The sequence below is a fragment of the Eublepharis macularius genome, chromosome 17 (assembly GCF_028583425.1).
Source record: "Eublepharis macularius isolate TG4126 chromosome 17, MPM_Emac_v1.0, whole genome shotgun sequence".
In the NCBI taxonomy this organism is placed as follows: Eukaryota; Metazoa; Chordata; class Lepidosauria; order Squamata; family Eublepharidae; genus Eublepharis; species Eublepharis macularius.
The window spans coordinates 34,475,778-34,500,006 of record NC_072806.1 but is presented as its reverse complement, the minus strand read 5'-3'; the positions used below and the strand labels follow the sequence as shown (position 1 = coordinate 34,500,006).

At 43.4% G+C, this 24,229-nt stretch overlaps 1 protein-coding gene across 1 annotated transcript in view; it reads left to right on the top strand.

Moving 5' to 3' along the window:
* Window positions 1-24,229, top strand: part of PPM1D (protein phosphatase, Mg2+/Mn2+ dependent 1D) — a 70,963-nt gene that overhangs the window by 41,458 nt on the left and 5,276 nt on the right. The window contains exons 4-5 of the mRNA XM_055002062.1: window positions 18,270-18,460; window positions 20,157-20,399. Coding sequence (XP_054858037.1) covers window positions 18,270-18,460; window positions 20,157-20,399 — 434 coding nt within the window. The remainder of the gene's footprint in view (window positions 1-18,269; window positions 18,461-20,156; window positions 20,400-24,229) is intronic.

The window sequence follows — 24,229 nt, the reverse complement described above, 5'->3', positions numbered from 1 at the left end:
GTTGTGAGACCACTGCATAGATGTCTTTTGGGTGAGAGAGACGTTTTCTGTGCCCACGTTATGTGGCATCCTCTGTGGAGGGGTCTTGAATGTGTATGCTTGGCACTGGGAGGGTCAATGTAGACGAGGCACTGGGTGGTCCATGATTAGATCGGCAACACATTTTTTTTTTTGGTTAAATGATGGGTGAAGGTTAGCCCTTATTTGTACCACAGAGGTGGAAAAGGGGATAGGAGGATGAGAGTTTAATAGTTCCTCCCACAGTGATTTCCCCACAGTTTACAGGCAAATTGCTTGTATTTCTCCCAATGGGAGAAATTAGCATAGGAGGAAGATATAAATCTTTCCATGTTATGGTTATCTGCAGCTGCTGTTTACCATGAAAAATCATGCTGGAGACAGGATTGTGGATCTTCCAGCTTCTCATGTGATTTGATGCTGAGCCACTGTTGAGAGACAGAGTTAGTTGCTGGAGAACTTGGCAGTCATTTTTTTCTGTTTTTTTTTTTATTTTTGGCTCTGCTTTTCTGTCAAGTTGCAGAACCTGTTAGATTGGCAGGTGATGTCACGCTGCGCATATTTTTGAGTGGGGAAGGGTTAGTGAAACTCAGGCAGTACGCTGTGTGACCCCTCATAATTCTGTTCAAAGTATTATGGGTTGCTGTTGAAGCGGTCATGACTCACTCCTTTTGATTGCAGAATCTCTTTTTTTTTTTGAAAAATTTTTTATTGGGTTAGAATCCATTATTTTTGCATTTACATTCAATTTTCCCCAATTTTCCATTTCTAACCCCTTCCCTTTCCCCCCCTTTTGTTGACTTCCAACAGCTTTCCAACCCTTTGTCCCTTTTCCCTTACTTCTATTAGATTCCTCTATCTAAAACAAATATATATTCTCCATTATTCTAAGCAGTACATCCTTAACTATTTTTAACATTATATACCCAAACTGTAAGTCTTTGTTTCCATCTTAGATAAACAATTTATCCCATTTTCCGATTTCAAATATTTCTATATATCATAAACCATGTAAATCATACATTCATTTTAAATCAAACAATTTGACTTATTCTCTATATATTACTCATTCTGTCTTTTTATAATAATTCTATATAGCTCTCATCACATAGTCAATCAATTTGACTCATCTGTATCTTCAGACATTCAGTTTGGTGCAAATCTTACCAAAGAAAGAAAATATTATTGATTAATCAATCCTTATATTTAATCCTTATAGTTAATTATTTTCTATCGATATTCTGTTTATTAACCTATATATATCTATATATATATCAATCTATTAATCTAACTGCTTATAAATTCACATTTATCTCTTCTCCCCCCGGTAAAGTCACCCCCCTCTACTTCAGTACTTCAGTAGTTCTCAAACTGCCACAGTTTTCCTCCCACCTCCCATTTCTTCTCCAGATATTGTTTCAGCTTCTCCCAGTCTGTGTTAAACTGCCCTGAGTCCAGATCTCTCAGTTTTCTTGTCATCTTGTCCATTTCAGCCATGTACAGCAATTTGTAGATCCAATCTTCAATAGTTGGCACTTCTTGTACTTTCCATTTTTGCGCATACAAAAGTCTAGCTGCTGCCGTCATATAAAATATCAACGTCCTGTGATGGGCTGGAATTCCCTCCATTCCCAAGTTCAGTAGCAGGAGTTCTGGGTTCTTATTGATTTGAAATTGTAAAATTTCACTCATTTCTCTTATTATTTCCCCCCAGTACTGCCTGGCTACCTCACACGACCACCACATATGATAGAGGGAGCCCTCATGCTTCCTGCATTTCCAGCATTTATTAGAAGTGTTCAAATTCCCTAGCGCAATCTTCTTTGGTGTCATGTACCAACGATAGATCATTTTGTAAATGTTCTCTTTAATATTAGTACATGTCGTTGTCTTCATTGTAGTTTTCCACAAGTATTCCCATGCCTCCATTGTTATTTCTTTGTTAAAATTTATAGCCCATTTCACCATTTGTGTTTTAACTGTCTCATCCTCGGTATACCATTTCAACAGTACTTGGTATACCTTGGATATTCTTTTCTTGTCCTCTTTAAAAAGGGTCTGCTCTAGTTCCGAATTCACTATTCGTATACCTCCCTTTACAGAGTCCGAGTTATATAAGTCTCTGATCTGTCTATACTGGAACCAGTCGTAATTAGGTGATAGTTCCTCTTGCGTCTTTATTCTAAGTTTGGATGCTTCAGTTTTAGTTATTTCTTTATAAGTTAAACATTGTTGTTCATTATCAACAGCTCTCGGGTCTATCACCTCATATGGAACCACCCACAAGGGAGTTCCTTCTTGTAAATAAATTCTGTACTTCTTCCAGATTGTATATAGACTTCTCCGTACAAAATGGTGCAGGAACATCGAGTTGACCTTTACTTTGTCGTGCCATAGGTATGCGTGCCATCCAGATATTTTTTTTATATCCCTCTAGGGCTAATAATTTCTTGTTCTTTAATGTCATCCACTCTTTCAGCCAGACTAGGCAGATTGCATCATGGTAAAGTCTCAGATTGGGCAGTTGCATTCCGCCTCTTTCCTTTGCATCTTGTAAAACTTTCATTTTCACTCGAGGCTTCTTGCCTGCCCATACAAAATCTGATATTTTCCTCTGCCATTTTTCGAATTGTTTAGAGTCTCTGATGATTGGTATTGTCTGTAGCAAAAACATCACTCTTGGTAACACATTCATTTTAACTGCTGCAATCCTACCCAACCATGACAGATTGAGCCTGTTCCATTTAATCAAGTCTCTCTCTATCTGAGTCCATAGTTTTTCATAATTATTCTTAAATAAATCAATATTCTTTGCAGTCAGTTCAATTCCCAAATATTTCACCTTACTTGTTACTTCACAGTCCGTTGTTTCCATTAACAATTGTTGTTTCTGCTTGGTCATATTTTTACATAGTATCTTTGACTTCTTTTTATTAATATAGAAACCTGCCAAGTCTCCAAACTCCTTGATCTTATCTATCACTTTTGGCATGTTCTCCAATGGGTCCTCTACGATTAACATTATATCATCCGCAAATGCTCTGACCTTGTATGAATAGTCCTTTATTTTTATTCCTCGAATTTCCTCGTCTTGTCGTATTTGTATCATCAGGATCTCCAATACTAAAATGAACAACAGTGGAGACAACGGGCAACCTTGTCTTGTTCCTTTACTTATAGTCAATTTCTTAGTCAGTTCATCATTCACCACAATTGCTGCAGTCTGGTCTCTGTAGATTTCCTTAATTGCTCTGATGAATCTTTCTCCCAATTGTAGCTTTTCCATAGTGGCAAACATAAAGTCCCAGTTTAAATTGTCAAATGCCTTTTCAGCGTCAACAAAGAAGAAACCAACCTCTTTATCACAATGCTTATCATAATATTCAATAGCATCAATCACTGTCCTTAAATTGTCTCTTATTTGTCTGTCTAGCAAAAAACCTGCTTGCTCCTCCTCTATAACTTCCGAGAGCCACCCCTTCAGTCTCTCCGCCAGTATCTTCGCAAAGATTTTATAGTCATTGTTAAGTAACGATATAGGTCTGTAATTTTTCACATTAGTCAGATCTTGGCCCTCTTTTGGGATCAATGATATGTTCGCTTCAGACCAGGTGTCTGGAATCCTTTGATCCCTTAGAACTCCATTGATCACCTCCTTTAGGAATGGTGCCAGCTCATTGGCCATAGTTTTATAAAATTTAGCTGTAAGTCCATCTGGCCCTGGCGCCTTTCCTAGATTTGCAGATTGTATTGCCTTACTTATTTCCTCATCCGTTACTTCACTATTCAATTTATTTCTCCAAGCATCCGAGATTTCTGGAAGTTTCATTTTCTCCAAATATGACGCTATTGAATCTTTATTTACTTCTTTCTTATTATACAGTTTAGCATAGAATTTATAAAAGGCTCTACTAATGGTAGTCTGTTCCAAATACGTTTTGTCATCTTCACAGATTTTATTTATTGTTTTCTTTTCCCTTCTCTTCTTCAGTTGCCATGCCAGGTACTTCCCAGGTTTATTTGCGCCCTCAAACGCTTTCTGGTTCAGCCTTTTGAGATTCCACTCCAGTTCTTTATTACTCATTGCTGTTAGCTGTTCTTGAAGTATTTTAATTTCCTGGTATAATTTCTTTTTCCCTGGTCTCTTTTTTAATTGTATTTCCTTGACTTTTATTTTCTCCTCAATCTCTTGTCTTTTCTCCTCTTTCTTCTTTCTTGCTCTACCATTTAAGTCCATTAGTATGCCCCTTATAACCGCCTTGTAAGCATCCCAAACTTTATCAGTTGGTACTTCTTTATTCACGTTATATTGTATGAAAAACTTTGTCTCTCTTCTCAGTATTTCCATATTCTCTTTTTCCTGTAGCAAATCCTCATTTATTCTCCATGCTTTCCTTTTTCTCCTTTTCCCTAGTTTCCACATAATTGGGTTATGATCTGAGCCTACCATCGGCATTATTTCTACATCCTTAGTCCATAACGCCAAATCTTTTGAGGCCCAGATCATGTCAATTCTTGATAATGTGGAGTGCCTTGCAGAATAAAAAGTAAACTGTCTACTTTTAGGATATTCTCTCCTCCATACATCTTCAAGAGTCTCTTGTTGAATCAACTCAAAAAAGAGCTTTGGTAATAGTCCTCTTTTCTTTTGTGCCATTGTAGTCTTTTTATCCAGTTCCAAGTCTGTCACTCCATTGAAGTCTCCAGCAAGAATTATCTGGTCATATGAAAGATCGTCTAAATGCTTCCTCAAATCCTCAAAGAAGCTCTCTTTTGCACCATTAGGTGCATAGATTCCGACTACCAACACTCTCTTTAAATTCCAAGTACATTCCACTGCTACAAATCTGGCTTCCACATCTTTCATTATGAATTTTGGTTGTAGCTCCTCTTTTACATACAACACCGCTCCTCTTTTTTTCTTACTTGAGGCCGCTACAAAATCCTTGCCCAATTTTCCCAGTTTTAAATATTTTACATCCTGTTTTCGAATATGAGTCTCTTGCAAACAAACAATATCACATTTTTGTTTTAATAGCCAGTGGAAGATATTTTTCCTCTTATTCGATGAACTTAGTCCGTTTACATTCCAAGATAATACTTTACACTCCATACTCATAATCTTGTTGGTAAGTCTTTTTCATTGTCCCTTATAAATCGCTCCATTTCCCTCTCAGATCTGATACGCTTTTTGGCACCTCCAAATTCAAAGGACAAACCCTCTGGAAGCTCCCATCTGTACCTAATTTTCATGTCCTTCAACATCTGGATTAGCGCTTTATATTTTTTCCGATCTAGTAACACTGATCTGGGTAATTCCTTCATTATGATGATTGTCTTGCCATCGATCTCCAATGGATCTTGAAACTGTTTAGTCACAATCTTCTCTTTCATGTTTCGTGTTGTAAATTGTACAATCACGTCTCTTGGTACTTTCCTCTGGGTTGCAATTCTCGAGTTCACACGATATGCCACATCTAGGATAGCCACAACTTCCTCCTCCTCCTTCCCCAGGTATTCAGCTAACACCTCGGTCATCTGTTCTTGCGCTGACTTTCCTTCCACTTCTGGCAAGCCGCGAAAACGTAACTGCTTCTCCATGTGTTTAGTTTCTGCAACTGACATTCTCCCCCTCATCAGTCTCATCTCTGTTTGTTGCGTGTCTGCTAAGTTCTCCATCGCGTCTTCTACTGTTTTAACTCTCTGCTGCGTCCCTTGTAATTCATTTTGTATTGTTTCCATACCTTTCTTCACTTCTGACAGCTCCGATTTTACTTCTGACAGCTCCGATTTTACTGTCTGTTTAACCTCTTTAATCAGCTCCAATTTCATGTCTTTGAATTCCTTGATCACCTCTAAAAGTTTTTTGTCCAGGTTTTCTATTGCCGATTGCCATTCTTTTTTGACATCGTGGGGCTTGCTTTAGCTCGCTCCCACGAGTCCGCTCTCTTCCTTAACTCCGTGGCGTTAAATTTAGTTCCTTTTTTATTTCAAATGTCCCGGTCTTCTTGCATTAATTAATTTTTAAAGGGTCCAAAATGTCGGGCGTCTTTTCTCTATGGTTTCTCTATGATTTTGTAATCCAAAATGGCCTACTTCCTTTTCCGCTGAGGCCGCGACCCTTCCCCTCTCAAAGATGGCGATTCCCTTCTTCCTGCCCTCCAGCAAGGGCCGCTTCTCTCCAGCCGCTCTATTGTTATTACGCACTTCCTGTCTCCCGTCTTCCCACAGCAGATCTCGCGATGGTGTCTTTTTCTCACAGCTCCAAAGCCACAGGTATTCAAAACAATAGTCCGATTTCTTTAATAACTTCTTTAAACTTAGTCTCTTTTCAAATACAACTCCTGCCGAGTCTTCCCCTCCTTTTCACTAGTCTGTTGCAGTTTAAAAATCTACTTTTTTTCCTCTCTGTTTTTATCAATCTGTCCCGTATCGGAAGATAGTGATCTTTACCTTCCCTTCACTTTTCTCGGGTTGTAATCGCTGTTTCGATTTTAAGTTCTCCTCTCAGCTTCTTCCCCCAATCGGAGCTTGGGTATGTAGGTCTTATGCCAGCCGAATTGGCCCCAGAACTGCCGCAGAGATTGTAGCCGACCCGTCGCAGGGTGGGACCTCAAGGATCGGGAGGGGACCCGTTGCGCAGAGCCCCCCCTCGTCCGAGATCTAACTCACCCTAGGGTCTTGAGCGTTCTTTGCCTGCTCTCCGCCTGAGAGCAGTCGGCCGCGGGCTATTTTCACCCCGCCGGCCGCTTAAAACGGCAATCCGGTCAGCTCCGCAAGTGGAGCTGCGTTAGACCTCCATGAATCCCAAACCGGAAGTCTCTGATTGCAGAATCTCATCGGCTGCTCGTGTCAGTATGCTTTTTGTCATGTCTTGACAAATGAGTCCACTTTGGAGAAACTTCAGTTCCTTTGTGTTTGACTCAACGCATGGTTCAAGGCAGAGAGGCAGTCCAGGCTTGATAGCCAAAGTGGCTATAGTGGTTGGTGTCAGACTCGTTCTGAGAAACCCAGCTGCAAATACCCATCGAGCCATTCAGATGACTGGGTGATCTGCTCACTTGCTTTCCATCTAGCCTACTGAGCCAGTTTAGTGTAGTGGTTAAGAGCGCAGGACTCTGATCTGGAGAACCGGGTTTGATTCCCGACTCTTCCACATTCACAGCTTCTAAGAGCTCTCTCAGCCCCACCCACCTCACAGAATGATTCTTGTTGTGGGGATAATGATAACATCCTTTGTAAACCACTCTGAGTGGGGGTTAAGTCATCCTGAAGGGCGGTATATAAATTGAATGTTTCTATTATTATTACCTCATTGGGTTGTGAGGATAAAATGGAGGTGGGCATTGTCAATAACTTCTTGGAAGAAAGGTGGGATAACAATATGTATTTAGTTGTTCAATGTATTAAGATTTTGACTGACTGTATTATTTTTTATTGTAAGTTTGTTAACATCTTTGACACTTGAGTTACAGGAGAAAAGTGACATATAAATAAAATAGATAAGTGAAACGTGCTTGGTGTGAAGTTCCTTGCTTAACTCTAGCCCCAGATTTTTAGGCAGAAGAATTTCGGGTGTAGCATACGCGGCGCCTGCTCTCCAGAGCTTGTGTCACTTCCTCCGTGTGTGATTAGCCTCTGCTGAACTTTCTAGGGTAGTTGGGAAGGCTTCGGTTCTCATCTCAGCTGTGACCTCCCCTAGGTGTAGATTCACGTGGACTTTGGATAGACATGTTCTGGGAGTTGCTGACTGAGAATCAATTCGCAGGCCTGCGTGGGCCCAGTTTGGATCAAGAGTTGGTCTGCAAAGCAGTAGAAGAAGGGGCACAAGGAGTCTCCCCATGCTGTTTTCCCAGCCTGAAGGGGCCCTGGAAGGTATTATTTGCCCATTGGAAACACTTGCATGTATTGATGGCTACATGTCAAGTTCCCCAAGGGGGCAAATAATGGTTAGGGAAAAGGTGGAGGGCGGAAAGGTGAAGCCACTTCTCACGGGCCACACTCCTGATCCGCCTGGGAGTTAAGTGCCCAGCAGAGAACTTCAGGCGCACACCTGATCCAAATACTTCTAGGTCCTGTGACATCCACATGGGCTTAATAGCATATGAATCATCCCTTATTAGCCTTTGGCAAACCCATTCCCTTCTTGCATTCCTTCCCCGCTCCTAATTTGTAATGTGGGATTAGTGCTAGGCTATCTTTATAGGTTCATTCAAAGGAGTGAAGTATAAGAACAGCCCCCTCTGCCCCAGTTCCTTCCAGATTATTCTTATTTTTTTTTCCTGCTCTGTAAATGCATTACGTTGACTTGGATAGCCCAGGAGAGCCTGATCTTGGTAGATCTCAAAAGCTAAGCAAGCATGGGAGACTCCAACAAAGACCCAGGTTTCAGAGGCAGACAACAGCAAACTTCCACTGTTAAGTCTCTCGCCGTGACAACTTCACCAGGGGTTGCCATAAGAACTACAACTTAAGGGCAGGATTTTATTTTCAAACTTTTTGCTTACCTGTAAGGCTTTGCCCTGCTCTGGCTCCACCTTAGCATCTTCAGCTGTACCAGCTGAGTGACCCAGGTCTCAGAAAGACAGCATGGGGTAGGCTAATGCTACCTAGCATCCTTCAGTACTCTCTTAGCTGTGCTCTGACCTCACTCTGCCATTTCCACCAAACTTCTTCCTCTCTGCTTCTCTTTTATCCTATCACCATTCTCAGGCTCCACCTTCTAGTCCCGCCCTCTAGTCCCACCCCACCCCCAACAACCTAGCTGCCACCACCTGGGGTTGCTTCGCTTCTAACCTCTCCTGGTTCTTTCCACTCCCCTCCAGCCTGCCTGTGGGTTTGCTAGGCTGTTGCCCTTCCCCTGCCTGCCGCTGAGTTGGGGTTGCTGCCATCAATCTGCGGCTTGTGGGGTTGCTGGCTGGCTGGCTCTGCCTCCTGTGCCCTCTCCCTTGAGCTGGGCTGTTGAGCTTCCCACAGGCTGAGGAAAGGGGCTGCTCTGGAGCCTTGGCTGGGAAGCTGGTGATAGCTAGGACCTAGGAGCTGCTGCCTAGCTTGCTGTTGGCTCCTGTGGCTTCCTTGGCATTCCTGGCCTCTGTTAGTGCCTTTGCTGTCTGTTCCCTCCTTGTGGGGTGAGTGCTAAGGGTGGCAGGGCAGGATGGTGGGGCTGTAAGTCTTGGTTTTAGGGTCTGTGGCTCTGGAAGGGTTCCCAAGACCAGCCTGGGCACTACCTAAGACAGCTGTTATTTGTTGCTGTGTATGAGAGGCTTTGCTATTCATCGAGAGGCCCAAATATGTCGTCTGCGTCAAGACAGTTTTCAAAGACTTCTTCTGCTGAGGCTTGCCAGGTGGCTTCCATAAACAGGGCCTTTTCTGTGGTGGCATTCTGGCTGTAGAACCTTCTCCCCACAGCAGTTCAGCTTGTAGCGGCTCGATAGAGTTTTAAGTGTCAGGTGAAAATCATTTTATTTCCCCCTGGTTTTGAAATGACTCACAGCTATTTGGACTTTTCCACCCAGTCGGCTTATTCCTGATTTTCTAAGCAGTCAGTCCACAAGCATTGCGATCAGTTTGGTTGTGATTCTTCCACATGTCTGCCTGCCCTCTGCATTTTTTTCAGCTTTGAAGTTGATTTATTTTCTTCCACGTGTACTTTATATAATCAGGATTTTCAACCTGTCATCATTGGTGTCACCACTTTTTGCATGTTTATATTGATATGAGGACTGAATTTTAAAAAACAAGATTGAAAATGACCACACTACCTGTCTTTGCATGGGGAAGCCTAAAAGGGGAGCAGCTCCACCACCCATCCCTACCCCCTCCCGTCCCATGGTCCAAACCAGAGTGCCCCACATTAGCCAGCTGACCCAGACAAGGAGGCGGAGGCCAGCACCATTGGGATAAACTGACCTATGTGGGGATGGAGCCCAGAGCAGCAGCGACTCTGAAACTATGCTGCTTTTCTAGCACTAGCAATGGTCCCCACCCAGGGACCACCAGGGCTTTTGCTTTTTAAAAAGAAAGACACTATGATATTGCTATATCAATAAGTTGCTGTAATGCTAGGTGTAGCAGGCTCTCTGAATTCTCAGCTTTCATTTTTTAAAATGCAAGTCTCTAGCCCTTTCCTGTGCGGAGATATAAAGAAAAAAGCATGTCTTTGCAACGGAAGGGGCTAGATACTTTTTTAAAAAATGAAAGCTGGGAATTCAGAGAACATGCTACTACTATCATTACAGTGTCATAAAGATAGCAGTATAAGTCCTTAATTTTTAAAAAAAAGATCAAAAGGAAAGTGGCGGAGGGGCAGTGAAGGCGGGGGGAGAGGTTTGACGATGATCGTCCAGTCATAGAAGAAGGGGGTGGGGGTGGGGAGGACAAACAAAAGAAACTTTACCCAGGATGAACAAAGGTGACTTGGAATTGGCTTCAGAAAAGGATCGGTAAAAACCCCGCCCTATGTGAAGGCGTGGAATACTGATTGTCATATTACCATCTTTGATTTGCAGTGGTTAAAAATGTGAAAATCTCACATCTTACTACTAGTTCAATTAATATTAGAATTCAATCTATACAATTGCATACTAGATGGTATTTAACCCCCCAAAGATTACACTATGTTAACAATTCAGTTTCCCCCTGTTGTTGGAAATTGTGGGGAACTAGGCACTTATTCACATTGTTGGTGGCAATGTACAAAATATAAAGAAAGTTTGATCTAATATTTTATCTCATATAGAACAGATTACAGGACACTCTGTCCCTGCAATACCAAAACTGGTTTTACTTAATTTATGGTTGGATTTTAATATTTCAAAAAGGTCAAAAATGAATAGCGGTTCTTTTGACGGCGGCCAAAGCTACAATTGCTGCTGTTTGGAAATATCCAAAGCCCCCCATCAGTTTCCCAATTGCACAGGAAAATCTGGGATCATTACTTTATGGAAAAGATCACTGACCAAATTACTCATTTTGACTCAGATCACTATCATACAAGGGTTTTTTTAGAAGATTGGTTTCCAGTCTTCTGGCCAGCCTGGGCATAAAACCTACTAAATCCTATACATATGACTCCAAAGCAACAACTAAAGACCAAAAAAAGTGGAAATCAGGGGATAAACCAAAGCAATATGGAGCCAGAAACGACAAAAAAAGCCTGTGCCGAAGCCCCCATTGTTTTTGCAATATCACAATATACAGTAGAGAGAGTAACGGTATAGACCACAATATCACCAAAATAACCGTTACCGACTAACTAATCAATTATGAAAGAATATTCAACACGTTATGTGCAAAATTACAAAATTTACTCACACAACATTAATATCAGAAAGTCATTCTAGCCACTTCTGTTTGAACGACTATAACAGTATGTATATTTCCAATCCAATAAGCAACCTCAAAGGGGCGGTAAAGCATTCAAAATAAGCCCCTGTTGTTTGCAGAAACATCCAAGCTTATCTAAGAGCTACAAGAGCCTCTGTGCAATTTCATACAGTTTCATACAGAATTCAATATGTACAAAGCACATATATGTTGCCAAGTCAACTTTTAACACAAAATCTACTGCTAAATTCAAAAAATCTACTAAATCCTATACATATGACTCCAAAGCAACAACTAAAGACCAAAAAAAGTGGAAATCAGGGGATAAACCAAAGCAATATGGAGCCAGAAACGACAAAAAAAGCCTGTGCCGAAGCCCCCGTTGTTTTTGCGTCTTCCAGTTCTGATGCTGCCGTTAGCGCTACCTTTTATACTGTTTGTTTATTTAGGTGTTAGGCGCTTTGTGTGTCTGTCTGATTTTTCTCTTTGCATTTATGTGAGTTTATTATTGTAAACTGCCTTCCAAATTTTAATTGAAATGTGTGATTGGAAGTATTTTAAACCATGGATCACTAAAGTGACAGCCAACCCATCTGAGCAAGTCTCTTTTCTAACTAGGCGTAATATTCATTGGGCTTTATTTTTGTTTTGTGGATGCTAGAGCGAAAAGGGAGCGTTCCCTCTGTGTCTTTTCTCTTTGTGCCCTAGTGGGACACGAGGGCTTCCAGCACTCCCACTGGAGGCAGGTCATTTGACATGTTCTCAGCTGCTGCCTGGCCTCCAATAGAGTCAGTCAATCAGTCACAGATGGGGTAAGCTCCTGTATCCTCCGGTTTTGCCTCCAACCACACCTTGATTGGATTGTGCAACCTGTTGCATTTTTTGTCATAAATTGCTGCCGTGGTAAAGAAGTGTGATGGGGTGAGCTCTGGGAATAACGAACTTGTGCTGGCAGAGCCAATTAAGTCTTGGAATCAAGCCACACGAGCCCATTTAGGGCTGATTCTGGTGTTTTGCTTTGGCTATGGTCGATGGTGATAATTGCAGCTGTGTGTTTGCATCTTTGTCTCTTTGAGCCAGTGTGGTGGACTGGTTAGAGAGTGTTGGGCTAGGATCTGGGACACCTAGGTTCAATTCCCCACTCTGCCATGGAAGCTTGCTGGGAGTCCTTGGGCTAGTCACACACTCTCAGCCTAACCTACCTCACAGGGGAGTTGTGAGGCTAAATTGAAGGAGAGGAGAACGATGCAAGCTGCTCTTGGTTTCCTTTTGGGGGGGAAAGGCCAGAGTATAAATGAAGGAAGAACTGAACTAAATAAATCTGTCCAGTGCTGTGCTAATTGGAGTGGCATGAAATGTAACCCCGTGGTCTGTTTGGTCAACCTATTCCTGTAATGTACAAATAAGCTTTGAGTATTGAATCTGAAAATGTCTTTCTTGGGTCATTGGCTAAGGCATGGGTCAAATTTGGGGTTTAATTTAGTTTATTCGGTGTTTAACCCATCCTCCCCACAAGCGGGCTCAGGACGGGGTACAACAGTCATAAAATACAATTGCATCGCAAATTTTACAATAAAATTCAGCAATTAAAATCATATATATACAAAAACCTCAGATGGCTGGCTACACATTCCTGTCTGTGTGCGTGTGTGATTTGCATAAAAGAGCCCCTGTAATCTGGAGGGAATGAATACAGTGATGGAGTGTGGACTGTACCATTTCCAGGCTGCTGGAAGAGAAATGTCAGAACTGAAATATTCCCTCAATTAAAAAAAAAACTATAGTTCCTGCATTTATTTACTAATTTAAAATATTCATATGCTGCCTTTCTGCTCCTCAAGGGCAGCCCTCAAGGCAGCGATCAGTTAAAAACATTAGAAATCAGCTTTTAAAAACAGGACACACAATCACATAAATCCCACCACCAATATATATCTAAAACCGACAATATTTTGTGTGTGTGTAAAAAAGCCTTTTCTCCTCCGCTCTTTTGGACTTTGCCGTGCCCTAAGCCACTATTTTGATCCTCTTTGCCAGAAGCTGCTTTGGTTTTCTTGTGCCTAATTGGTGGACGGGCAGAGAGCAAATCCTTTACGAACAGGCTTGTCTTTTAATTAGAGTTTTTAATAGAAGTGTAGTGTTCTCTCTCTCTTTTGTTGGCTGCTGTGGTGGAGGTGAATTGGCTCTTGAACGAAGGTCGGCCGGGCGTGTTTTGCTAGAGCAAAGTGGAATAATTGATTTGAATTACTGCTTGTTACGTTCTTGAAAACCCTGTTTAGTTTGATGGGGCAGAGCCCAGCGAATGGCAAGATGCCTGCTCCAGAAAACAAAGGCCGTGGGTATTTCTTTCCCCCCTCCCTGCTCCCAGCAAAGGCCTTCCTGGCCTATCAAGGATTACAAAGTGTGTGTGTGTGTGTGTGTGTGTGTGTGTAGGGGAGGCAGGCACAAGATGCCTGTTTTGTGCCGGATCTGGATATTTTGAGGTTCAAGGTTTCCAATTCAAACGCAGTTTTGTTGCTGTCTCATCAGATGTGAAAATTTTCTCCATTTTTGAAGCTGTCTGAATAATTGAGCTGAGCAGTAGTGCTGAGGAAATACTGTGCACCGCTCTGTGATTATATGAATGTTTTAACAGCCAGTATATATAATTAGCAGAATTGATTGTATCATGTTGCAGGTAAGGGGCTGCATAACCTGTATTTACTCAAAAGAAAGATGACTCTTAAGATGACCTTTACCCCCTGAAACTGTATTTACCAAACAGAAGGCTAGGGTTTTTTTTCAGGTTACATTCATGATGTAACTTGAAAAAAAAAGAAACCCTAGTCTTCCTTTCGGCAAATACATTATGGTGGCCGTTTCCTCACATCCTTAAAGGAACAGCACAGTACCAGAATGCTGGCGACGTCTCCGTTTGCAAACCGGATGTGGACTGTTTGGCTTCCATTTTTTCAGTGCCTCTTCTCGGACCGTGGAAATTGTGTTTCCAAAAAAGGCGCTGAAAAAAAACGGAAGCCAGAAAGCCTGCAGCCATTTTGCAAACGAGGATTCACGAGACAAAGCCAACAGCGTTCTGTAAGTGGGCCATCCCTTTAAGGGCATGTGGAAACGGCCTGTATTTGAATGTTTGATCTTGTCAGACCTCAGAAGCTAAGCACGGTCGGCCTTGGTTAGTAATTGGATGGGAGACCTCCAGCGAAGACCAGGGTTGCAGAGGTAGGCAATGGAAAACCATCTCTCTCAGGCTTTTGCCATGAAAACCCCACCGGGGGTCATCACAAGTCAATTATGACTTGAGGGCAGGATTTCACTTCAGTGGGGGAGAGCGGGAGCTCTTTCACATAATAAAACAAGCATGTTAGACGGAACCCTTTCACTGTCTTGCTAGTTTTGTGACTGTGGGGGACTTATCTTTTAGGATAACCAAATTCTCAGTGCCCCGCCTACGGCTAGAAGTAAAGCAAGCACTTGGGGAAAACCAAGAAATTGTTGGTAGTATAAACCGGGTTTTTAATGGGGCACATTGAAAAGCAAGTTTCTGCAGTGAGCAGTGTGGTTGCAGATATTTCCATGTATCATCCCACTTCTAGAGATGTAAAAGTTCTGAAAATTTTGAAGCCACAAAGGGAAACAAATGTGGTTTTCTGCCTCCCCCACCCCCCGAAAGAAACACATTTTGGGGGAAATTGAAATATATGTCATGCTCACTTGACTAACTTAACAACAGGAAATGCATTATTTATAAGTTAGCATATAATAATGTAGTATTTGGCATGTTTATGTAATTTAAAAGTGTAAATATCTTCTTTTTCTGCAAGAAAAATTGCATGAGTACCCAGTACTTGAGAGAGAGAGAGTTGCAGATGGCTGCACCCTAAGCTACCACATCACGTATATCCAGGGGTCATTTCATAGAAAAAGAGCTGGAGCATAACTGATTTGCATATGCCATGCCCCTTGACATCACCAGAAGTGTGTCATTAGCATAACTGATTTGCATATGCCACACCCCCTGACATCACCTATCCTGGCTGTTTTGGACCCAATCCCGGCCATTCAGGGCTGAAATTGGGCCCAAAATGGCAAAAGGGCTGAAAATGGCAGAAAAGGGGTGCAAAATGGTTAGGATTGGGCCACTGCTGAGTGGGAGAGTGATCCACCACCTGTCAGAGGCCCGATCCGGGCCGTTTCAGCCCCAATCCAGGCTGAAACAGGCCCCAAATGGCCAAGCGTCAGGTGGGCGGGGCCACCTGACATGTGACCTCTTTGGGGAACTGCCAGAACTGTGTTCCGGCGCGTTCCCCCTCGAAATGAGCCCTGCGTATATCTTTAATTTTTGCCAGTGAGAGATAGGAAAAGTTTATAACTGAAGGTAGAAAAATTCTGTAACAAGCAAATGAAAGTGTATTATTTGAACAGAAATTCTCTCATACAGTCACAATAGGTAGGACTGCCAGCATGTTTGGATATCAATCTAAACTTTGTAACATTGAAAATACTGACCTCCTTAAGAATGAATTACCATTAAACACATTATAGTATAGTAATTGTGGCAAAAATTGTTTACATTTAAACAAAAACATCTTGAAAATACTGTATATGGCTACAATATAAAAAATATTCTTTTTCAGTGTTCCCCCAAATTTTCCAATTTTCTATTGGAAAAAATTAAGTCCTCAGTGTTTGTCATGCTGTACATAAGAAATGAATGAAATACTTTAAAACAAGTTTGTTTTCTCACTGAAAAAGAATTTTTTTTATAGGGTCCACCCCCCTCAGTGCTACCTCAAATTGCCAAGTTTTACTCTGGAGAAACTGAAGATGCCCTCAGACATTTTCATACTATACCTTTTTAATGTGAAAAACCTTGCCTTAAAAAGCATTTTATTCATTCTGAAAAAAGATATTTCATAGGAATTTCTTTTCAGTGTTCCATTTTCCCAGTTTTTCTGTTGGGAGAAAAAAGGCCTTGAGTAAAAAAACTGTTGTTTTTCCAGAATTTGGAGGCATCTTTACCCACTTTAGGTTGCAGGTGTATATTTGAATGCTCTTCCATGCTTTGAACTACCTGGATGTAGGTGGACGTTTTTGGAGGGGGAGGTAGGTAGCCTAGCAATATTGTTCTTCCTGACTGCGTTTTCTGTGTACAGTGAGGGTTTCCCCCTGCAAGGGACAGCATTCAGACATGCACCCCTGGACCCATAAGCTGATGTGATACAGTACGGTATGGTGCTATTTATTGTGATTGGGCTAAAAAAATTTCTCTGTGAGATTTAACATTGTTCCAGTTCTGGAAAACTTTTTTGAGATGTAGGTTTCTCAGAACATATGTTCTGCTTATCTAGATGGAAAACATACTCTGAGACTCCAGCAGAACAACTTCTTTGTGTTTTTGGCCAGTGGAAAATAACAAGCGATTGCGCAGTGTATTGTTCCCTTACATAATGCTCCCAGAACCAGGCGTTTGTAAGATATACTTTATATCTCCTTTCCTGACTTGAGTGGTGTAGACAAGATTTGTTTGTTTCTCTGCCATCAAAATAACTATGTTACTTCCAAAGGATCTTTGCCTGGGCGCCTGCTATGAACTTACCCAATTGGTTTTCAGTTCTTTGCCATAGAGACAATTGAAATATAATTATTGCAGCATCTAAATGTTGCTTGATTTGAAAGTAATATTGCCTGCATTGGGAGTATCTGGCCCCTGCTTTGGCAATACTGGATATATTGTATTTTGTATTTTAAATCTTTTGGTTTTTAAAAAATGTAAATGACCAGTGTAAATAATTCTCCTGGCCCAAAGGGGATGAGATTATATCAGAGGGTAGGGTTTGGAACCCATGAGGAAGAGGTAATCCATCCCGGGGACGCTTGAAAACTTTCGGTTTAATGGTTAAGTAACTGAGCTGCGAAGTCTCCAGTTCAGATCTCAACTTCACTAGGATTTCATGTCCCGTTAGGCATGCTGCATTCTCTTTCATTCTCAGTTTATTTATTTACTTACGTTATTTATAGTCCACCTTTCTCACTGAGACTCAAGGCAGATTACACAGTTAGTACAGTCATTTTCAGGGATATTTCAATAAACAATATAATAGTAGTGCTTGGTGGTGCCTGGACTTTTTCATATTATTTGGACCAATGTGATTGTAATGTTTTTATTGTATTTTTAAACAGTATATCTTGTTGGAAGCCACCCTGAGCCCGCTTGTGGGAAAGGCGGGGTATAAGCTGAACAAAATAAATAAAATAAAAAGTGTCTCTAAATGCAAATTTGCAAAGATTTAAAACCAGCAGAAGCCTAATACAGAGTTGAAGAAATGCTGAAACAGAGCATAAGAAATCCTAAGACTGATACTTTAAACAACATTAAAGAGCATAGAACTATCTGGTAGGATCACATCCAAAGTAACAAATAGCACATAGGAGTAAAGTCTGTGGTCCCTATCCCTTCGAGACCCCCTCCTTAGAGTACAGCCCGCCTGTCTGAACAAAAAAGCCATTTTGAATCATTCAGTTTTGCATCATTTACGGAAGGCCAGGAGAGCGAAAGTTTTCCGGACCTCTTCAGGTAGACCGTTCCATAAGGTGGGGTCCGCCACAGAGAACACCCCTGTACAGGCAGCTGTTGATTTTGCCCATGTGCACGGTGGCACCTTCAGAAGGCCCTTTTCAGATGAGCAAAGCTATTGTGGTGGAACGTAGGGAGAGAGGCAGTCCTGTAGATAGGCCAGACCGAGGCCGTGAAGAAGTTCCCCCAACATCTGCAGTGTGACCCATTTTACAGAATCTTTGTCAGGCCTTGACACCCAGATGCTGAATGGTGCTGGCGGGTGCAATCCTGCAGTATCGATAAGGGTGCTTTCCCTCTTTGAATCAATCTCTTCTTCTCCAATCCCCCTTTCCTCCTGCTTTTCCCGATCTAGGTGATCTGTGGAGCTATGACTTCTACAGTGGTGAATTTGTGGTGTCTCCCGAGCCAGACACGAGTGTGCACACACTGGATCCTCAGAAGCACAAATACATCATCCTGGGAAGCGACGGACTGTGGAACATGATCCCTCCTCAAGAAGCCATTTCCATGTGCCAGGAGCATGAGGAGAAGAAGTACTTTACGGTAGGCTTGGGCCTTCTTGAACCCTTACCCTCCCCCTCTCCTGCCTCCTGTTCCCTGCGTTATCTGTGCTAGGAATCTTGGGTGGATGTTAAAATTGATCCTAAGGATATTTACACACATGCTCTCTTTATGTTTTTTTTTGGCAAAACAGCAAGGTTCTAGTGCTTTGCCAAGGGTCAAGTCAAGTCAAGTTAGCCTTTATTGGCATATAGCAGCAATTCAAGTTATCCACTTACAAAAAAGAAAGAACAAAGTTAAAAGATTGCTGTATTACAAATACAAAATACATTTAGAGCTTAACTCCGTGATATCCTTTGACGCAACTTCAAGGCAGAATGGAGAAACTCAGCCACCTTCTCGGTGACATCACCAAGGGTCAGTCTGGATGTTGTGAGGGATATGCGACTGCCAGGAAGTTCAACTGTGTGTCTCCTCTCTGCATCATCCTGTTAACATCTGGCAATAAACAAAAATAAATCTAGGCTTTTCTGCTGAGGTTGTTGAAGTTGGAATACACCAGCATCTCGTTGTGGGGTTGGCTGTTGGAAGTGCAGTCGTTTCACATCGTGTCCATTTTTGATGAGATTTTGGCAGGGAGACCTGGGAAAGGAGAGGCGGGCCAGTTGGTCTTGGGTGCCATCCCTTCTTGCCGGTGTCTTGTTTTCTTTATAGGGCTGTGGACTTCTCATAATACAGTCTGTGGGCCATACTTCAGAAACAAAATGATGAATTTTCTCTTACCCTCTTTTGAAAGAGCCAGTTTGGTGTAGTGGTTAAGAGCGACGGGACTCTAATCTGGAGAACGGGGTTTGATCCCCCACTCCTCCGCTTGAAGCCAGCTGGGTGACCTTGGGTCAGTCTCAGCTCTTCTAGAGCTCTCTCAGCCCCACCCACCTCACAGGGTGATTGTTGTTGTGAGGATAATAATAACCGCTCTGAGTGGGTATTAAGTGGTCCTGAAGGGCAATATATAAATCGAATGTTGTTATTATTATAAAGTGGCTCATGAACCATGAGAGTCAGTGTGGTGTAGTGGTTAGGGTGTTGGGCTAGGATCTGGAAGACCCAGATTCAAATCTCCACTCTGCCATAGAAGCTTACTGGGTGATCTTTGGCCAGTCACACTCCTCAGCTTAACCGACCTCACAGGCTTATTGTGAAGATAACATGGACGAAGGGAGGATTATGTTGCAAGATGGCTTGGGTCCCTCCATAAAGGATAACAGCAGTGTATAAATATATCTAAATAAATAAAAAGAGGGAGTGGCTACTTTATATGCAGAAGATCCCAATTTTAGTCCCTGGTATCTCTATTTAAAGCATCTCAGGTGATGGGAAAGATCTGTGGTCCTGGAAAGTTGTAGGGAGACAGAGCAGACCGTGCTAGCATAATAATCAGCGTGTGACTTGATATAAGATAACTTGAGAGATCCATATGAGAGTCCCTTCTTTAGAGAGAGGGGTTGTAGCTCAGTGGAGAGGGGCTTCGTTGTAGAGACCTGGTTTCTGTGTAGAAGGTCCCGTTCAATCTTTGGCATCTTCAGCAGCAGGATGTTCACCTGAGGGAAGAAAAATCTCAGCCCATCAGTGTAGATGATACTGTTCTGAATGGACCTGTGTCCATGATTCACTTTAAGATAGCTTCATCATATGTTCTTGTCTGTCTTTCCTCTCCACCCTCATCTCAAATCCAAAGGGAGAGCACCAGCAATCGTTGGCCAAAATGCTGGTGAACAGAGCATTGAGCCGGTGGAGGCAGCGCATGCTCCGTGCAGATAACACCAGCGCCATTGTGATCAGAATCTCTTCAGTGCGGAGCAGCCGGAGCGATTTGGACAACAGTGAGGAACTGTGCTTCAGCTTAGCGGAGGGGTCATCTTACCACAGCCCAGAGACATGGACGACGTCTCCTTCGCGGTGCTCCACGCCACCCATCAAGGTATAAAAATCCCCAAATTTCAAGTCGTGGCTGTGAATCAGTTAAGCACTTTAAGCCAAAAATCAAAAAGTTCAGCTCCCTGATTGGTGACAAGAATTTAACTTGAAAAAGTGAGATTCTGAACGTAGGTTGAATAGATAGGCTAGAGTGATAAACATCTGGACATAAATCAAAAGCTGCAGTTGGCTGTGATATTTTACAAATAAAGATGAGGGTGTTGTTTTATCCTTGCAGACTGAATTTGCCTGGCATTGTCTGTTAGAATGACCCCCGAGTTCCATGCAGTGCCGGCAGTGTCAATGGGGACTGCACGGGGTCTGAATTAGAGATGGGAACGAACCGGGAAAATTCTGAACCGTGCGGTTCGTGGTTTGTTGCGTTTAACAAACCATGAACTTTCATGAACTTGCTCCAGTTCGCGAACCGGTTCATATGGGTCATGAAAACATCACTTCCAGATAAGCAGAAGGTCTGCAGAGAGCCAGTTGCCTAGGAAACTGATTGATCAGTGCCAGGCTGTCTGCAGTGATGAACCGAAAGACAAACCAAATGAACCGGGCTAAAATTCATCACGGTTCATGAGAAGTGAGCTCCCATGAACTGCTGGTTCGTGAACCACGAACCAGCGTGGTTCGTGACAAACTTATAGTCTGAATCCACTTGGTTTTTGAGTGGAGCGAGGCCTGGTGGTCCACCGATATTTGCTACCATCTGCTTGAACTGTATGGGGCTTTGAAATCTCCTCTAGTGTGGGACCCAGCAGAGGCTTGAGAAGAGGCCTTCCCTTATAGTGCACCACACTCCATCCTGGTAGGTGGGCAAAGGGCACTTCTGCTCCGCTGTCTCCCCTCCATCTCCTTGCAAGCAAGAGAAGTAGACTTCCTCCTATTATGCATGGCTGGTTTGCATGTAGAAGTGAGAAGTGTGTTGGAGGGGGTAGAAGGAGCAGAGCCCTTTGCCTTGCACCTTTGCCTAGTATGGGGGGAAGTGGCTGAAGTTCCTAATGGGCAGGGGACGTTTTGGAGTGTGGAAAAATGCTGGGGGCCGTGCGAGGAGATCTGGAGAACAAGACAGAGTCCCTGGGGTTGCCTGCGACCCATTCTTTTCTTAGCAGGTTCTGCGGCCTTCGTCAGTGCAATTTTAAATGTCTATTCCTGAGGTGGTTAGAGGCAGCTTCCTAAACTCTCAGATTTTGTGCTCGTTTTGGACAAAAAATGGCAAAATTTCCAATGGATACAGCAATGACCAGTGGAACTGGTTGCCACAAGATGTGGAGATGGCCACCTGCTGCTGAGAGCTGTGATCACCACAGTCATTTCCAGCCACTCGGTAGCCCTGAGTTCCCCATGGGAGTTCGGAAGCGCTCCTGCCTTTTCCCCTGTGCCATTTTCCCAATCCAAAATGCACTGGGGGGGGGTAGTTGCCCCATCATGGGCCTGTACATGCACCAGCTGCTTGCATTTCCACACACACCCTGGACGACAGCGCACGGGGGAAGCAGGAGCCCCTCCTACCCTCTCATCATGGTCCCACTCTGAGAATTAGGCCCCTGCTGTGCTTCTGGAGTTTGCTGCCGTATACGTGCACTTCCCTGCGGCAGTGAAGCAGTAGGTGTGGCATGTAGCGTGGCCCCACGTCACAAGAGGGTAGATTTCGGTTGAACATAAGGGAAAATATCCTAATAGCGAGAGCAGTTTGACTGTGCAGCTGTCCCTTGCTGGAGGTCTTGAAACAGAAACTGAACAGTTGTCAGGAATGCTTTTGCTTTGGGCTTTCTTCATTAACCGAGGGGTGCTGGATGGAGGTGGACATTAGAAGGTCCCTTCTGGCTCTCTGATTAGAAATTAACACACAATGCATTCCATGAACATTCATGCATTTAAGAAAAGAAATAGGCAGCAGCTTATATGGAGGGGCCAGATTGCTGATGAGCAATATTTGATTTGTTGGTGTGTCCCTCTTTCATTTCCATTGCAAAGTTGGTAGAAACCTGCACTGGCACTGCAGTTTAGAACTTTCTTTCTGCATTCCAGCTGTCTATACTTGTACTTGAATATTTGTGAATATTTGCTGTGAATTTTTATAGCACAGAGATTTGGTTTCCTAGCCACAACTTTGTCCACTTTGGGAGCCTATAAGCAGGAGTGGCACCAGAGTTTCCGGTGCCTGTGGCTGGCCACACCCGCATGTGCGCGCACACACACACCAGCCTGCATGATGACGTCACATGTGATGTCATCACGGGCGTGCACACAAGCCGGCCTGATTGCTGCGGCGGGCGGCTGGGACGGTGTGCGGGTGGCCTCCCAGCTCTCCCGCTCAGTTGCTCTGCGCCCCGCCAGACGCCTGCCCGTGGCTGCTGCGCCTGGCCGGGGGCGTGTGCTGGTGGTGGCGGCAGTGTGAGGTGGGAGGGCTGGGAGGCTGCAGCTCCATGGCACACGCTCCCACCTCTAGCGTCTCCTCCGGTGCCCCTTCCGGCGCCCTGCGCCCTGAGGCAACCACCTACCTGGCCTCAATGGGTACGCCGGCCCTGCCTATAAGTTAAAAAAACCCAACCCCACCATAGCCCATGTTATTTTTTTTTAGATAGCCTGCCCACCTGCAGTATAATACCACTTTTCCTGCTCTCACCATAGGCAAACATGAGAGCAGCTGATTTCCAAGCTTTTTACTGTTGTTTTAAACGCTGGCATTTTAATCACTTCAATTCTTCATGTTTCTTGGGCAGGCAGAAAAATACAAGAACTTCCCTTGTTTGTCATCAGTTTTTCCATATTTCTACCACTGGCTTCATTTTCATCTTTTTAAGAAAAGACAGGATAACACCCTCCTGCCCACGTTTACCCTCTTCTTTTGTTCCAGTGGGAACTTTGGCCCAGTTGTTGTCAGAATGGAGCCTTTTTTGCTGTCTGGCTGTGTGTGTGCGCGTGCGCACACACGTGCGCACTAAGTGGGATGATTTGGAGCAGTTGGCCGTGTCTGCAGCAGCAACCCGTTCTGTTGCTTTGATGTTTCTTGGAGTCTTTGAATAGCTGTCCTTTTGGCAAAGGGAGATGGAAAAACAAAGATTTGGATGAGTGCGTTTAATGCTTCCTATCCAAATGCAGCTAATAAAAAAGATGTGCACTCTCTTTTCCTTTCTTCTATGTCTTTTGGTGGGGGGGAGCAGCTGGATGAAAATCTCTCCAACCAGCCTAAATAAGGCCCATGGAGATGGGGGTGAGCACTTACTGGCGGCCGGAGGGGGGGGGGGGGCAGCGGCAGGGAGAGCAGGATCCAGCCTAAGGGTGCACAGGTCAGCATCATAAAACAGCAGAATGTTAGATACAAACATTTCTGACGTATTTAAATTTATTTAATAATTTACGCCTTTTTATAAAAAGTGCCAAGAATCCTGTCTGTCATCCCCGTCAGTGCCTTTGCACTCAGTGGGCAGACTACTGGAAGGTGGGTGTAGGCTGTGTTCCATATTGAGAAGTTGGGTATGTCTACCCATTGGTCATCTCTCCCCCCCAACCTGTGGTCAGTAGTTAGGTTTTATTGGAGGGCCAGGTGTGGTTGGCCAGGGTCCTACTGTATTTTCTCACTCCCTCTGCCAGCCAGTTTGGTGTAGTGGTCAAGAATGGCAGGACTCTAATCTGGAGAACCGGGTTTGATTCCCCACTCATCCACTTGAAGCCAGCTGGGTGGCCTTGGGTCAGTCACAGCTCTCTCAGAGCTCTCTCAGCCCCACCCACCTCACAGGGTGATTGTCGTTGTGGGGATAATAAGAATGCACTTTTTAAACAACTCTGAGTGGGCATTAAATTTCCTGAATGATGGTATATAAA